This window comes from Salminus brasiliensis, chromosome 17, assembly GCF_030463535.1.
Source record: "Salminus brasiliensis chromosome 17, fSalBra1.hap2, whole genome shotgun sequence".
NCBI classification, from domain to species: domain Eukaryota; kingdom Metazoa; phylum Chordata; class Actinopteri; order Characiformes; family Bryconidae; genus Salminus; species Salminus brasiliensis.
In genome coordinates, this window is record NC_132894.1 from 36,117,046 (window position 1) to 36,135,674 (window position 18,629).

The 18,629-nt window shown below is 44.6% G+C and overlaps 1 protein-coding gene across 1 annotated transcript in view; it reads left to right on the top strand.

The window, feature by feature from the left end:
* Positions 1-428: 428 nt before the first annotated feature.
* mapk8ip1b (mitogen-activated protein kinase 8 interacting protein 1b) overlaps positions 429-18,629 on the top strand; it is a 42,544-nt gene continuing 24,343 nt past the window's right edge. The window contains exons 1-2 of the mRNA XM_072660563.1: positions 429-547; positions 14,892-15,003. Of these exons, the coding sequence (XP_072516664.1) occupies positions 444-547; positions 14,892-15,003 (216 nt within the window). The 5' untranslated portion in view covers positions 429-443. The remainder of the gene's footprint in view (positions 548-14,891; positions 15,004-18,629) is intronic.

An 18,629-nucleotide genomic window follows, 5' to 3' on the forward strand; every position in this document is an offset into this window, starting at 1 on the left:
AATGTGCATTGCCTTCCATTCTCTGCTGACATATTTTGAGCACAAACAGCAGGGGGCGATCTAACCACTGTCCTTCCCTGTATCGCATCAATATGATTAATAATGTCAGACTGAGACTCAGACTCCTGGTAGAACTGGTAAACACGCGTAACTCCACTGGCTGCACCACATCACACACAGCCTGGCGCGCTGAGGGGCGTTCTGGCCCCGACGGCCGGCCTTATTATCCCGAGCGGCTGGACAGTGAGCGCTGGCTGAGACCGCAGCCCCTCCCTTCGCCTGGAGTGCTCTCCCTCTCCCGCTCCCACTTCTCCTCCTGCTCCTCTCCGGAGCCGCTGCCGCTCCTCCTGCTCCTCCTCCTCCTCCTCCTCCTGCTCCTCCTCCTGCTCCTCCTCCTCCTCCTCCTGCTCCTGCTGCTGCTGCTGCTGCTGCTGCTGGTCCAGATGAGTGGGAAGAGGGAAGGCATGGCGGAGAGAGAGCGGAGGAAGCCCCCAGCTGCAGCTCCCAGCGCCCGGGGACTGCGGCTCGACTCCCCGGCCAGCTGCAGGTGAGGAGTCGCTGCTGCTGGGAGTGCGTGCCTGTGTGTGTGCATGTGTGTGTGTGCATGTGTGTGTGTGTATGTGTGTGTGTGCATGTGTGTGTGTGCATGTGTGTGTGTGTATGTGTGTGTGTCCCATCTCACTGCCAGCCATACTAACCGAGCTGCTGCAGATGCTTGTTGACAGCGATGCATCCCTGATAAGAGAGGGAGCCTGGGAGGATGGGGGTGAGGGGCTGTGTGGTGTTTGTGAGGGGAGAGCAGATTGCAGCCTGTATGGGTGTGTCTCTGCTGAGGGGATGGAGAGATAAGACTGAAGTTTGAAGGGAAAAGTGCTTTTTGGGAGAGATGCTGGGTTTAGGGTTATTAGATGGAGAATGATGCAAAAAAAATGAATAATAATAATAATAATAATAATAATAATGTACAGATTATTGATGAATATTAGGGATTGTAGCCTTACAGTGAGGAACAGTCAGGAAAGCATGGCAGAAGAAGGCTCATGCTACATGGTTGGGATAGGAGGTAAACATTAAAGGGCCCGTACACACGTGTTGGGTCTGTGGAGGGTTTGGAGATGGAGGTGGTGGTGTTATGGAGGTCTGGCTCCGTTCACCATCACACCAAACCACTCTAAATGACTGTTCACATCTAAACCGTTTAATTATGCAAATAATTCTGAAGTCTGTTCAGAACCATCTGCTGTCTGAACGGCTTTGAGAGGGAGATTTTAGAGGCATGAAACTTTTCAGGATCTGTTTTTATTATTAATTTCCACTTCATTATAATGCAGACATGCACAATTAAGAGGCTAATCCTGTGTTATTTTGGAGGTTTTTCCCACTGTCAGTCTGATTAATGGGCATGTAGATTAGCTAATGAATATTTAATTATGTCACGGCCTAAAAATAGTAAATCACTGAACTGTACGACTGCCGCGTCTCGCAGTCTTCTCTTATTTACTGTCTTCTCCTGAAACCTCTGCGATCAGTGATCCAGCACAGACGTCTAGGTACAGCCTAGGTACGGGGGGGTATACAGTGTGTAGTTGGTATTATTATTAATATAAACAAATATTTAATAACAATAATAACATTTTTATTAGTAGACCTGCATTGTTTCAGCGCGCCTTGTTAGCTTAGCTTATAGCATGGATGCCGTATTATTCATATCTTATGCATATTCAGAGATATTTGGAGGACAATGTTTGTACGGGGTAGGGGACATGTTTGTTTACCACAGGGCGAGATAGCAGAGATCTTCCCCATTAAAAAAGACTTATGCTCATTTGAGCTTCCTACAGAATAGCGGACGACTGTCCTTGTCTTAGGTCAGACTTGTGGACAGCCAAGAATACCATCAGATTACAGATTCTGTGTGAAATGCCTTTTATATTTAGGGCACATTGATTGCCGCTATCCCTGCCTGCTCTATTAAAGTGCATTGGAGCGCTCAGCAGTTTCACAAGACCCCCAGACTCGTGTGTCTGCAGCCTGAAGCCTGAAGCCTTCTACACCATGGAAAAGCAGAGTGACCTACTACAGCAGGGATTTGGGCTAAACTAGGGGACATAAATGAATAAGAAATGTCCCGACCGTGTCTTTTCCGCTTTCGGAGTGGATGTTAAAGCCGACTACAGCGAATTTCCTGGTGGAGTTACACACCAGGATCAAAGGTTTCTGGAACCTGCCGTGCTGAAAAACACAACATGGATTTCCTGTGCACGGTCTAAGCCTGCAGTCTTGCCGTCATAGACTACAGAAGGCCTCGTTTCAGCGCGCTCCACGTCCTGGCGTCCACCCAGACCCAGGCATCTGCTCAGCTCCTTTTATATACAGTATCTCTGCAGGGTCAGTCAGGCTGAATGGCCTTGTTTTTATATGCAGCAGAAAGGAGACATTCCATCACAACAACAGTATAACCACCATAAACAAACCCATATTTATTAAAATTATAAAATTAATATCAAAATTAAATCATCATCCTGTATCAGTTCTACTTTAAATCTGCAGATCATGCTGATGCTCCACTGACTGGAACAGGGAGAACTAACAGGGCATCTCCGTCATTCCCACTCCGGGCCGGAGCGCTGCTGCTGCTACTGCACTATGGAGGTTTGGTGGTGGAGCTGCAGGAGGAGAACCTCTCTCCAGAGCTGCTGTGTAACGCTGCAGAACCCATAGAGTCATGATCTGTATTTACAGCAGTGGAGTAAAAGTGAATTACACTCCCAACTGAAGGGGGAGCCCACGAGCAAAAGATACCAGTTGTTGTGTAATACTGCTTCTAATGAATGCATTCAGTCCTGTAGAGAAGTACTGCCAATAGAATAGGACTCTCTGGAGCAGATAATAAACATGAAGCTATTGGCTTCATGCTGCCTACTGCCAGGCGTGGGCTAGAGGGGTATATAAAGCCCCCCAGCATTGAGCTGTGGAGCAGTGGAAGAGCTGTGTTCTCTGGAATGATGGTGGTGGAGCTCCATCCAGTACTTTTGGGATGAGATGGGGATCAAGTGCAATCAAATCCTCACAGCAATGCTCCTCCTCCAGAATCTAGTAGAAAGTCTTCTTCTCTGGACAGTAGAGACAGTTACTCCAACAGAAGCAGGATCAGCTCTTTTAATACCCCTGATTTCAGAAGAAACAGTGAATGAATGAGCAGGTGTCCAAATACTTTTGTCCACATTGTGTATCTTTGTGCTCTGTGTGTCTGTGCTGCTTTTCATCAGCTCCTCTGAGGTTCCTCCAGTGCTTGTAAATATCCATAACCTCCATCGTTCCTTTGTAATTCCTCGGCAGTGATGAACCGAGTGGTGGTGTGGGGTCTTTCAGGAGATCAATGCCTCGCTCTTACTTACACACACACTCCTGACTGGAGAATTGATTTCCAGGCCTGTAGTCACTATCTTCACTCAGGAGCCGTGCAGAGGACGCTCACTATGAATAATGCATAATGCAACTCCCTCTTTCCTTGCGCTGTGTGTGTGTGTGTGTGTGTGTGTGTGTGTGCGCATGTCTGAGCAGATGTGTGTGTGAGGTGTTGTTAGTGTAATCGGTTTGCTGGTCTGTGCTCCACTGACTCTGCTGCGGTGGTGGTGGTGGATTAGTGTGCGCACGCTTCACTACATCACACGGCCTTTATTAATGTAATTGATGATAACTTGGTCTCATGGCCTTATAAACCTCCTGACAGACGGAGGGGGGCTGTATGTGACATGCAGTGGGGAACCCTCTGGGCCTTCTAGGTGTCCAGAGAAATCCTAATGGACAGGGGCAGGGAGAAGGGTGTCTCTGTCATTCCCACTCCGGGCCGGAGCGCTGCTGCTGCTGCTGCACTATGGAGGTTTGGTGGTGGAGCTGCAGGAGGAGAACCTCTCTCCAGAACTGCTGCTGTGTAACTCTGCAGAACCCATAGAGTCATATTAGTGTAAAATCCTGTAGTATTACTCTACCACCTCCGCCCACATGCTGCTCCACCTTCAGATCAAGCTTCCGGAGCTTCTCTCAGACTGTCCAGAAATGCATGTGTACAGCTGTGACTTTTTAATGGTGTGAAAGCAAATGACTCCCACATGCTGTAGGGGGAGCCCAGGAACTAAACATACCAATCCTCACGTTGTACTGGAGTTTAAGCTCATTGTGATGGTCCAATCAGGATTGTTCTCTCAGTGGTATCTGGGCAGATTCAGTTAAACCAGCTCCCCCATTGGTCGGACCTTCACTGGCAGAGCTGAAGGCCATCAGAGTAACCACCAGCCGACTTAGCAACCAATCTATAATGTTCTGATTTACAGTGAGGGGACGAGTTAAAAAAACTCGTATGAGCAGAATAAACATCACTCTAGTCCTTCTAGAGGTTCTAGGTATGCTGTCAGTATGAGCAGAATAAACATCACTCTAGTCCTTCTAGAGGTTCTAGGTATGCTGTGAGTGGTATAAATGTCTTTCTCGTCCTTCTGGAGGTTCTAGATAGGCTATGAGTGTAAGCAGTAATGTGAGCAGAATAAACACTCTGGTCCTTCTGGAGGTTCTAGATATGCGGTGAGTGTGTGTGGTATAAATGTCACTCTGGTCCTTCTGGAGGTTCTAGATATGCTGTGCGGACAGTATAAATGTAATTTTAGACTTTCTAGAGGTTCTAGATATGCGTTGAGTGTGAGCAGTATACATGTCACTCTAGACATTCTAGGGGTTCTAGATACACTGTGTGAGTGGTACAAACAGTACTCTAGTCCTACTGGAGGTTCTGGATATGCTGTGAGTATGAGCAGAATAAACATCACTCTAGTCCTTCTAGAGGTTCTAGGTATGCTGTGAGTGGTATAAATGTCTTTCTCGTCCTTCTGGAGGTTCTAGATAGGTCATGAGTGTAAGCAGTAATGTGAGCAGAATAAACACTCTGGTCCTTCTGGAGGTTCTAGATATGCTGTGAGTATGAGCAGGATAAACATCACTCATGTTAATACGTCTCCTGGTGTCGAGGTGGTCGTGGAGTGAAGTTCCACGTTCATTGTAATTCTTCTCTTTTGCTCCAGATGGCGACAGCATGCTACCCCCCCCCCCCCCCCCCAACACACACCCACCCGCAGAAATGCAGCTCAGCACCTTATTATCCATTTCACACTTATCCAGAACCTGTTCCCTGTGGAGCCGGTACTGCCCCTCACAGTGCTCGCCTTCAGATCAGCCCGCTTGCAGAACCTCCTCATAGATTTAGATGATAATTTTAGATAGATCATTTTTCCACCCTCGGTTTTAAGTGTTGTTGTTAATGAGGACGTTTATCTGTGATGGAGTGAAGTGTGGATATGCAGTCTGTCATAAAGTGCCCTTATCATGGAGAACATAGTGATGACAACAACAACAATAACAACAATAACAACAACAACAACAACAATAATAATAACAATAATAATAATAATAATAATCATAATAATAATAAATAGCACGGTTTGGATCAGATCACAGATTTTGAGTTAAAGATCAGATCATATTTTGGGAAAAAAGTAAAAAGGCTGTGAGCTTCAGTTTCAGTGTGTTTGTGTCACTGATTCATTTGTTTTGGTGACTTTTATTTTGAATTGAATGTTTTTTTGTGACGTCAAGAATCCTTGTATATTAGTTTTTTTAACCCCTGTAGAGAAGTACTGCCAATAGAATAGGACTCTCTGGAGCAGATAATAAACATGACCCTATTGGCTCCATGCTGCCTAATAATGCCAGGCGTGGACTAGAGGGGTATAAAGCCCCCCAGCATTGAGGAGCTGTGGAGCAGTGGAGGAACTGTGTTCTCTGGAGTGATGGTGGAGGAGCTCCATCCAGTACTTTTCTGCCTTCTCTGGACAGTAGAGACAGCAGGATCAGCTTTTTTGAATACCCTTGATTTCAGAAGAAACAATGAACGAGCAGGTGTCCCAATACTTTTGTCCACATAGTATAGATGACCCTACATAGAGCCTGAATCTACGCGATTGGTTCACTCTATGTTGGAGACAAGTAGCCACTGCCTTCTCCTTCCGGTGATGATTTCTGCACGGCAGCAGTGTGCTGCGTCCTGATTGGCTGACGTTCTTTCAGTGGGCTCTCAGAGTGTGTGTGTGTGTGTGTGTGTGTGTGTGACAGCGTAGCTGCAGGGTTCCTCCTGTGCTAGAGTGTGAAGGAGCAAAGGGAAGCATATGGACATGGTGGAGCTCATTCATTTGTGTTTGGAGGAACATCTGCGTGAACCAAAGGCAGAACACCTCTGTGCTTTTCTGTTCCTGGAAGACAGGGGCTCTTAATAGCGAGGAATAGCAGACAGATAAGTGATGCTGTGGTTTAATGGATTAATCATAATAATGATGATTAGTGACACACACACTAGTGAACTAGGGGCAGTGAGCACACACACACACCCAGAGCGGTGGGGGGGCCAACTCCAGCACCCGGGAGGCAGAGAGGGTAAAGGGTCTTGCTCAAAGGCCAAACAGTGGCAGCCTGCTGAACCCGGGTATCGAACCCACAGCCCTGTCATCAACAGCCCGGAGCTCTAACCCTGAGCACCACTGCCCCTGAGTTTACTGATAACCCTGAGACCGTGATTAGACGGCCTGGGCAGCAATGTCCAGAGTTTATTCTCAGTATCAGGTTCCTTAAGAGCACAGTTCGAGTTTCGGAGCGTGCACGAAGGTTCTCTGCTCCCATCATATCACATACAGTGAAAATCCTTAGTGCTAATTTCCATTTTTTTTTCTCTGTACAATCATGTGAAAAGGTTAGGACACCCAGGCACACCTTATAATATTTCAGTTTATATATATTTAAATATATTTAACCCCTCAACACTCCCAGGCGTATTACTCAGTACCTACTGGGACGTCTGTATGAGCTGGTGGGGTGTTCTCTGGCCCCCTTTCCGCCAGCAGGACGTAGGCTTTTTATGGGGTTAAACATCTGGACATCTGATCTGGCATAGAAACCACCCAGACCACCCATCTACATAGAAACCACCCAACAAATGAATAGGAAACAACAGCTGCCTAGCAACAGCATAGCAATCATTTGGAAAAGCATAGAACCTGCTTAGCAACCATACCACAACCATAACAACTGTTTAGAACAACAAGGAAACTGCCCATCAACTGCTTATCGTCTGAGATCTGTGCCTTTCCTAGGATCCTCTTCCCTAAAATCCAGAGTCCTCAGTTTCCCTCGTTCTATTTCCCTGCACACACCTTTACCTGCGAGAGAGAGAGAGAGAGAGAGAGAGAGAGAGAGAGTGAGAGAGAGAGTGAGAGAGAGAGAGTGAGAGAGAGAGAGAGAGAGAGAGTGATGAGAGAGAGAGAGAGAGTGAGAGAGAGAGACAGAGAGAGAGAGAGAGAGAGAGAGAGAGAGTGAGAGAGAGAGAGTGAGAGAGAGAGAGAGAGAGAGAGAGAGAGAGAGATGTAAACAGAGCTCACAAAGCACTGTCCGTTTTCATTAAATGATTCTCTCTCTCTCTCTCTCTCTCTCTCTCCATCTCTCTCTCTCTCTCTCGCTCTCTCTCTCTGCTTGTCTGTAGAGAAGGAGGGTACTGAATAGGTTAATGGAATATGAACACACACCCACACACACACACACACACTGCTGCTCCATTTGCCCTGAATGATTGCACTGCAAAGTGTCCTCCACATGATTCCTGAGGGGGAGAGAGAGAGTGACTGAAAGAGAGAGAGAGAGACGAGAGAGAGAGAGGAAGTGAAAGGTGACTGGCTGGATTGATCTACATTATTAATGTCATTAATATAATTAATATATTTAATTATATTTATATTATTAATCCTAATCCAGATAGCACCCCCCCACACACACACACCCCATAACAATGTAAACAAACACAGATAGAGAGAGTGTGTGTGAGAGAGAGCGAGAGAGAGAGAGAGAGGGAGAGAGAGAGGGAGAGAGGGAGAGGAGAGAGAGAGGGAGAGAGGGAGAGGGAGAGAGAGAGAGGGAGGACAGAGAGACAGAGAGAGTGTAAGGAAGCAGAGGGAGGAGAGGAGAGAGCGGAAGAGAGTGGGAGAGCTGGAGTAGCTGTGCAGTAGGGTGAGGGCGTAGAGGGGAGATTATATTATATAATAATAAAGGTGGGGGGTGTTAGAGGGGTGTTGGGGGGGTGTTAGGGGGCGCAGTGGGACCAGGCTGCTGCTGTCGTTCAGATCAGTCGTGGATGTGAGGGTGAGCAGTGGGCTAGCGGAGATGCTGGCGCTGGTGGTGCGGAGTGTGTGGATCAGTCCCACGCTGCACTGCTGCGGGGAGGGGGGGATGGACGCGGGCAGGAGGAGGAAGGAGAGGAGGACTGGATGGTGAGATCAGTGGAGAAATGGTACGAACATTTGTGTCCGTGTGTGTGTGTGTGTGTCCTTGGAGCTGTGTTGGGGCATTAAGAAGGCAGTGACCTGTGTGTGTGTGTGTGTGTGTGTGTGTGTGTGTGTGTAGTGCTGGTAATTTGCCAGCATGCTGTGTTTTCTGGCTTTCTCGTAGCATCACTGAGGGATGCCCTTGAGAGTGTGTGTGTGTGTGTGTGTGTGTGTGGTGTGTGTGTGTTAGTGTGTACACGCTTGTTTGTTTTTGTACATTTTCAGGACCAACTGAAGGCTGGAAAGTGTTTTATAAAAGCTGTTTGATTTGGTTTGGATTTCAGAGGTTAAGATTAGAGGAAACAATTTATTACATATATATACTTAAAGATATATGATACATCTTGGATATACGGATATATAAATACTTACATATATATATACTACATATAGGGCATGTTATTATTGCATAGATACTTACTTATGCATGTTATACATATGGGACACTGTTAAGACATATATACCTATATTATAGTATATATATATATATATATATATATATATATATAATTTTTACTTAAGTGTACTTATATATAGTATATAGTATTATATATACTACATATGGGGGGTATGTTTTTTATTACATAGAGCTATTTACACACACACACACACACACACATATATATATATATACACTACATGTAGGGCATATTATAATTGCATAGTCTCATATATATATATATATATATATATATATCATATGGGCATATTTTTACATATTTTAACATATAGGTACACACGAACACACACACATAAATATAAATATAATTCTGAATTGCTGACCAACTGGACCCCTCTCTGACCCCTCTCACTCTGACTGACCCATCATGTCCCCTGGTTTGACAGCATAAACATCCCTAAAATTATTATTATTATTATTATTATTATCATCATCACAGGAAATTCTAGCTACATAAAATTGCTGAATGTTGAGGTGGTGCGCTGTGTCGCATGTCCTTCATCAGTGTGTGTGTGTGTTGTGTGTGTGTGTGTGTGATTAACACACAGTTTGTGAAATCTTGTGTGTATGAAGTGTGTATAGCGGTGTGTAATGAGGGTCAGAGCTGTGTGTACTTCTTGGACTTGTTGGATGTGTTTCAGTATCGGAGCTTTTTTAGGGAAGTATTTGTGCAGAGCTGTCTGACCTGTTCCTGGGTCAGCTTTTAGAAGCACTTACAGGGCTGCTGAGTCAGAGTGAGTGTGTGTGTGTGTGTGTGTGTGTAATACATTTACCTCCACTGATGCCTTTGGATGTAATTGATGAATCTGCATATTACTGCATATACATACTTACATACATAAACAAAACATATTGTACATATTGCATATAGGCATTTGTCTGTACACTATATTGGACAAAAGTATTGGGACGCCTGCTCATTTACTGTTTCTTCTGAAATCAAGGGTATTAAAAGAGCTGATTCTGCTTCTGTTGGAGTAACTGTCTCTACTGACCAGAGAAGAAGACTTTCTACTAGAGCATTTCTGTGAGGATTTGATGGTATTATGCACCAAGAGCGTTAGTGAGGGTCAGCCAACACCTAGCATCTTGTCTTAATGTTGTAAGATGTCAGGAAAAACCTATCCCATCCCTTCATAAACCAGTTTAGGACCGCTTGCATTTCAGCAGTTTCTGAGTGACGCTGCTCATTAGGAGAGAAGCTGAGGCGTGCAGATCGTCTCTCTGTGTGTATGAAGACCTTCGAGAGGTGAAACGGCACAATGTCATTAAATTCAGCTCGGCGTGAATTCCTCCTCCTCTCCACTCCACCGACTCCAGCGTCCTGCCGGCTGTAAGTGCTCATGTGGACGTTATTGATTGGGCAGTAATGTGGCCACATGTTTGCCCCCTGCTCCGTCTCAATATGTCCTACTAAACTGTGCTGAAGGGAGAGGGGGATCAGGACTCAATCGATCAGGCTGGCTCTCAGAGACACCGAGAGAAAGTCTACACTGAATCAGACAGGTTCCACCTGAAGGAGGCCTATTTTACTGTGGAGAGAATGAAAGCAATATCACTGTATACTGTATATACCTATATTTAATTATATACTATACATGACTATACTGTCATACTACTATACTGATACTGATATATATATATATATGATACCATATAGCTGTACTATAATTAACTGTATATTACTATATCTCTCAAAGCAAATCAAATAAATATATATATAAATATATAAATAATAATATGTTATATACATAACATTACATGATGTGTTTTATTCCATCCTAAAGGGTTGATTTTGTATGGTAATCACTACTGCTCTCATTGGCTGGTGATAGGGCGGGGGTAGGGAGTGTGATTATGTAGTGGAGGTTAGGGGGGCAGTGGTGGCTCAGCGGTTAGAGCGCCGGGATATCGATAACAGGGTTGTGGGTTCGATTCCCGGGCTCGGCAAGCTGCCACTGTTGGGCCCTTGAGCAAGGCCCTTTACCCTCTCTGCTCCCCGGGCGCTGGAGTTGGCTGCCCACCGCTCTGGGTGTGTGTGTGTACTCACTGCCCCTAACACGTGTGTGTGTTGTGTGTGTGTGAGTGTGTGTTCACTACCAGATGGGTTAAATGCGGAGGACACATTTCGCTGTACAGTCCACACTGTACAGTGACAAATACTATGCACCTTTATCCTTTATGTGGCTATCATAGAGATAGGACATAAATGTTGGACTTTCTAAGCTTATTTTTGCTAAAAGACAAAAAACAGTCACTAAATCCTGTGCATATCCCGTCAAGTATGTCCAGAACAAACTATTTGTAGACCATAAATCTTGTATTTTGCTTTAAAAGACCTTGTTTATGTGTTAGCCATGCTACGTTTAATGCTACTTTCCACTAGCCTAGGTAATGGAGATTTGCCTGTAATGTTAGCATCAGGAGAACAGCTGTCCCAATACTTTTGTCATTTACTTTTGTATGTAGTAGAATCCCATAGACCTCAGACACCTCCATCTGTAATTGAGTTTTTGGTCTTTTTATCGCTCTCCAGAAGAACTTTAGAGCCTGAAGTTTGGATGCTTAGTTCCTACAGTTAAGCGTTCTGTCTCTGATTATCACTGGAGCCACATTGTGCCAATCCCCCTCGTGCAGCTCTGACCTGGAGTCCTGTAGTACTTTGGGAGATGGGCCTCCCATGGGTTATCACTGAGCCGGTTCACCAGTTGTCCTTCCTTGGAGCACTTTTAATAGGTACTGACCACTGCATACTGGGAACACCCCACAAGACCTGCCGGATGATGGTGTTTTGGAGATGTTCTGACCCGGTCTTTGTCTTGAACATCACAGTTTGTTGTTGTTGTTGAGTCTCAGGTTCTTACGCTTGTCCATTTTTCCTGCTTTAACACCTTAATATGATAATAATAATAATAATCATCATCATCATCATCACTGTTAGTCACTTCAGCTGTCACTTTAGCTGGTCCTTAATGTTGTGGCTGATTCCTCATCATTTACATGAGAGGCATCAGGAGTCCACGTGACTGTCGCTTGACTGCTTGCCGGTAGCCATGCTGTCTGTTTCTCATCAGCCTCGAAACACTGCAGCGGTCAGTACAGATCACGTTTCAGGCTGGATAACAGGGCTGTAATGACATTTCTGAATTTGCGGGACCTGCTGTCACACGCTAATTAGATCCCACTGAGCTATTATACACACACACACACACACACACACACACACACACACAAATCCCTCATCAGGTCATGGAGCTAGTACACAACAATTTCCCTAAGCAGGATTCAGCTTCAGTACAAAGATTCTGTATAAAAGCACAACTTGAAGTGGATTATAATGTGGCTTACTTTTAATTGGTGTTGGTTTTATTGGAAGAAACTATTTTCCTACCAGGATGAAGCTGAAGTTCGGAAGCTGAAGCTGGACGATCAAAATGTTCAATGCCACATATATATATATAAAAAACAATGAACAAGCAGGTGTCCCAATACTTTTGTCAATTTACTTTTGTATGTAGTAGAATCCCATAGACCTCAGACACCTCCATCCTGTAATTGCTGCCCCACGGCAGATTAGTTTAGCGTCAGCGCTACATTGGTTTGAAATGGTCAGAACTGAAGGAAGCGTGTTTTGTAGAGCGTGGCTGTCGGACAGAAGCACGTATCTCCCGTTTTTCAATGATTAACGCTGACATGTGAAATGTGAAAATGTGAAAATGTCAGCTGACCTTTCCACGGTGTGAAACTGTCATGATGAATGGACCACGGTCCAGAATTCCTGTGAATTAAGCCTCCTTACATTAACTTACATTGAAAGTTAGCATACTCTCATTTTCTTCTGCCCCTTTTATACTGCTGATCATTTTGCCCGTTAGCTTTAGCACTGGAGCTACGAGGCTTACTGGAAGCTCATTCACACTAACTAGCTGGAGCTAACAGCAGCCATAATCATCACACACTCTCCTCAGACTTGTTGGACATTAGCTTCCCTTGCTCGTTAGCTGTCTACATCAGCGCTAGCCGAAGATAACCTCGACAGGCCTCGTTGAGCGTCTACATCTAAGCTCACGGGGAAATTGTGTAAGTAGGGTGGAGGTAAATGTGATAATGATGTTATCTCCTCCAGCCGGCAGATTCGCGTGTAGCGCGTGCGGACCAAGAACCCTGGAGACATGTAGCTGTGTGCTGCAGGCTTGTTCCATCTGAGAGTGTTATTATTAGCACCGCAGGAGCCATGGAGTCACACACACACACACCAGTTCACCCAGCGGCCTTCAGCACCGCAGCTCCGCTAATTAAGCCACGCATATTCATGTGTTTTTGTTTATTTCTGTCTAAAGATTAGATTACAGACAATGACTGATAGTTTGAACCTTAAAAAAAAGCTCAGAAAACAACACCTAGCCAAGCTTAAGAAAGACATTATATGGACAAAAGTATTGGGACACCTGCGCACTCACTGTTCTTCTGAAATCAGGGGTATTAAAAGAGCTGATCCTGCTTCTGCTGGAGTAACTGTCTCTACTGTCCAGAGAAGAAAGACTTTCTACTAGATTCTGGAGAAACATTGCTGTGAGGATTTGATTGCACTTGATCCCCATCTCATCCCAAAAGTACTGGATGGAGCTCCACCACCATCATTCCAGAGAACACAGTTCTTCCACTGCTCCACAGCTCCTCAATGCTGGGGGCTTTATACCCCTCTACTAGCCCACGCCTGGCATTAGGCAGCATGGTGCTCCATCTGCTCCAGACAGTTCAATTCTATTGGCAGTACTTCTCTACAGAGACTAGACGTGCTCTGTCAGCAATGGGTGCAAGCTAAAAGTAGCTGAATGCATTTATTAGAAGGGTGTCCATAAACTTATAGGATTTACAGTGCAGATTAGGGCTGCATGTTATATTGTTTCAGCATTATCATCATCATCATCATCACAATCCTGCATCGCAGCACAGGCAGTGTTACATAAGGCCGATTAATTCAATTACGTTACGTGAGAAATGACACATATTGCTCTTGGGCTCCCCCTACAGTTGGTAAGTGAAGAAACTCACACTTTTGAGCCACCAAAGCCACGTCTTTCACATGCATTTTACAAGCTGAGAGATAGAGAACCATCACTGGAAGTGAGGAAAGCATGTGGACCTGAGCATCAACATGATACGAAGATTATTTTTTTAAATTAAAAACTACTATATATAATTTAATATAATGTTGCTTTAATGAAACACGTCTTGCTACTTTTTGCTGTTTATTCTCTATTTTGCGGTTTATGCTCATTCTCCATGATGTATCAACACAGGCAGATGATATATATTTAATTTAGTCCAATTTCAGATTATGACAGGAGTGCATTATTAATATCATGGCATGTTGATTCATTGACCTTTGGTGACCTCTGGTTGAAATGTCTGTATTGGAAATGATCAGAATACAAATAAATAAATAAATCAGTTAAATGTCAGAAATAATTAATTAAATAATCCTTTAAAGAAGTCTTAATAATAAAAGAGACCTCCCCCACACTATAGACACTTGCACACTATTCATACAACACCGGGGGGTACATGTGCAATAGTTAGGGGACTTCATGTACATGAAACTATTAACAGATAATGAAATGTATAAATACCTGAGCGTTAGGATCATAGAGGGCTGAGTCACTGTGAGAGGCTGAAGAAGCCCCCACTGCCAGGACTAACCCTGAGCTCCAGCAGAATTCTCAGCACCGTCTGCGGGACGGCAGGGCTGTGCCGCTCGCTTGAGCTCCAGCGACTCTCCGGCTGTCAGAGCTGCTTAATTTGGTCCTGTCCTGTCGCTCCGGGGCCGGTTTGGCGCCCAGTCATGCAGGCTCCGGTCACACACATCTGCAGACAGACTCTCCCAGACACACTGTCTCTGCTGGAGCACACCGCCTCCGCCTCCGCCTATGTGACTGAATTTCCTCTGTCTGAATTTGGTTTGTTGGCCAGAGAAAGAGGTAAAGATGGTGTGTGTGTTGTGTTTGCATTCGCAGGCTGACCCACGACATCAGTCTAGACGAATTCGAAGATGAGGACTTATCCGAAATCACGGAAATCACAGACGAAAGAGGCCTCAGCCTCAACTGTAACAGTCTGGACATTAAGGTACTGGATTTCTTTGTACAGTTTTCTCTGGCGCTCCTGCTGTGTCTGTCAGTGCTATAATTATTATATATTATATAATATATTATAATAATTCAGCTGATCAAATGAAGGTGGAGGTTAGATGTAATTGCATTTTCCAGATAATGATCATTGTCCTCCCTCTGCTAACGTTGCCGTGCCCTTTCTGATCAGATTACTGAAGATTTGCATTTTTATTCAGACTGTACCTCATCTGGGCTTTGTCTCGAGTTTAGCACATATACAGATATCCTTACCCCTCCTACTGACTCCTCAAACTGACTCCTCTAACTGACTCCTCAAACTGACTCTGCCTACTGACTCCGCCTACTGACTCCTCCTACTGACTCCTACTGACTCCTCAAACTGACTCCTCATATGACCCCTCTTACTGACTCTTCAAACTGACTCCTCATACTGACTCCTCTAACTGACTCTTCAAACTGACTCCTCTAACTGACTCTTCAAACTGACTCTTCAAAACTGACTCTTCATACTGACTCCTCTAACTGACTCCTCTAACTGACTCCTCAAACTGACTCTTTAAACTGACTCCTCATACTGACTCCTCTAACTGACTCCTCAAACTGACTCCTTATACTGACTCCTCAAACTGACTCCTTATACTGACTCCTCAAACTGACTCCTTAAATTGTCTCTTCAAACTGACTCCTCCTACTGACTCCTCAAACTGACTCAGATTTTTTATTATTAACCTCGACCAAGAATTACATTTACTCACTTTACAAATTCATTCTAGTCCATATATACCCATAACCACTAATCCATGTCACTCCATACCCATCCATACCTGTACCCACCCATAAACCATCCATCAAACCCATACCCACCCATACAAATCTATATCCATCCATACCCATATCAGTCCTATCCATACCCTTCTATACCCATACCCACCCATACCAGTGCATACCCATCATACCCATACCCATCCATACCCTTCTATACCCATACCCACCCATACCATTGCATACCCATCATACCCATACCCATCCATACCCATCTATACCCATACCCATCTATACCCATACCATCCATACCCATCTATACCCATACCCACCCATACCAGTGCATACCCATCATACCCATACCCATCCATACCCATCTATACCCCATACCCATCCATACCCTTCTATACCCCATACCATCCATACCCATCTATACCCATACAACCCATACTCGTGCATACCCATCATACCCATACCCACCCCATACCAGTGCATACCCTTCTATACCCATACCCACCCATACCAGTGCATACCCATCATACCTATACCCACCCATACCAGTGCATACCCATCATACCTATACCCACCCATACCAGTGCATACCCATCATACCCATCCCCACCTATACCTGTCTATACCAAAGCAAAGCAGTTCATATCCATAACCATCTATATCCATACTACTTCATACCATCCATACCCATCATCATCTGTTCACAGAGAGGGACACAAGCACTGAGAGGCTTCATATACTGTAGCCGAGCCCGGCGCAGTGCAGGGTCCGGGATAACATATGGGCTCAGTACATTCAGGGCTTGTTTGTTTGTGATTGTACTGTATGTGTAAGTGCTGTGTGTCTGAGACTGACCTGCCCCCTGTGTCTGAGTGAGCTGAATGTTGGATTAATGACTGAGTGAGTGTTTACTTTATCCTCATATCCCTCATATTTAATGATGCAGAATTGAGAGAGAGAGAGAGAGAGGGAGAGAGAGAGGGGAGAGAGAGAGAGAGAGAGAGAGAGAGAGAGGGAGAGGAGAGAGGGCTGGAAGGCGTCTGAAGGAGTTTCATTAACTGCAGCTTTGGATTTATTGGGTTTGTGTCAGAGTTCTAATTTTTTTAAATCTTTTAAAGTGGTTTAGTATCCAGGGAGCTAATTATAGAAGGGATCAGCGGTGAAGGATCAGGGACAGAGTGCAGAGATCGAGCCCGGGACACACACACACACACACACACTGGTTCAGAAGTGAGAGGAGTGCAGAATGTGTCTGGATTCGCTTGCTTGTCTCTATTTGGCCAGTAGGGGTCACTGTTTCCTCTTCAGTGCAGTTCAGTACCTCTGCAGTTCTCCTGCAACCAGGGTGTAATTTACATTTCCCATTAAATAATCACACCCCTACACCCTGCTACTGCCTTTCTGTCACACACTGTTTGTGTGTAAGTGTGTGTGTATGTGTGTGTGTGTGTGTGTGTGTGGTGTGTGTGTGTGTATGTGTTGGTGTGTGTATCTTGACAACTTGTTGGAAGAAAGCTGGCAAACTGCCGAAAAAAGAAAGTGTGTATTTTGAGGTCTGACGTGCGCCGGAGAGAGGGACCCGGGGTTGCCATGGAAATAGTGATCTGTTTTGTTTTACGCATTTCGGGTTGACTCATCCACACACACTCTTTAACACCCCCTCTCACACCCCCTCTAACACCCGTTAACACACTGCTTTCCCAGCGCCACTGAACTATGAGACAAAAACCTAAACAGATAAGAGCAATTATAGAATTAATGACAGAAATAATTCAGTTATAGATCATCTCTAATCAGTTCAGTGCACAAATATTAAGCTGAATGTAACCATTATGAATAAAAGTAATTCTATAATTAATGATGGAAATAATAATAATAATAAATAATATGATGATGATGATGATGAAGAAACAAAGACAATAAAATAACAATAAAAGACAATATTAATTAAATATAAATAATAATAATAGTAAATAAATAACTGGTAATAAGTGTTAAGTGGGTTGTAGAGTGGGTGGAGTTTAATAGAAGCTACTGATGTCTCTTCTTCTCTCTCTCTCTGTCTATCTCTCTCTCTCTCTCTCTCTCTGTCTATCTCTCTCTGTCTATCTCTCTCTCTCTCTCTGTCTATCTCTCTCTGTCTATCTCTCTCTCTCTATCTCTCTCTCTCTCTCTCTGTCTCTCTCTCTCTCTATCTCTCTCTCTGTCTCTCTCTGTCTATCTCTCTCTGTCCTCTCCTCTACTCTCTCCCCCTCTCCTTCTCCTCTCTCTCTCTCTCTCCCCTCTCTCTCTGTCTCTCTCTCTCTTTCTATCTCTCTCTCTGTCTCTCTCTCTCTCTCTCTCTCTCTCTCTCTTCTGTCTCTCTCTGTCTCTCTCTCTTTCTGTCCCCATTGAAGCAATGCTGATCCCTCAGTGTGTGTGTTCAGTAGTGTTGTAGAGAGAGAGAGAGAGAGAGAGAGAGAGAGAGAGAGAGAATAGGAGGGAAAGAGAGAGAGAGAGAATAGGAAGGAAAGAGAGAGAGAGAGAGAATAGGAAGGAAAGAGAGAGAGAGAGAGAGAGAGAGAGAGAGGTGAAGAGTAATAGAGAGAGACAGAGAGAGAGAGAGAGAGAGTGAGAGAGAGAGAGAGAGAGAGAATAGGAAGGAAAGAGAGAGAGAGAGAGAGAGGGAATGATGTTGATGAAGTCACACACCATTAGAGCTCACTCTACGAGCCCCCAAACACAGTAATACACAGATTAGCAGAAAGCCTTTAAATCACAAAACCCACAAGAGTCATTACATCACACACACACACACACACACACACACACACACACACACACACACACACACACCAGTATGTTTTA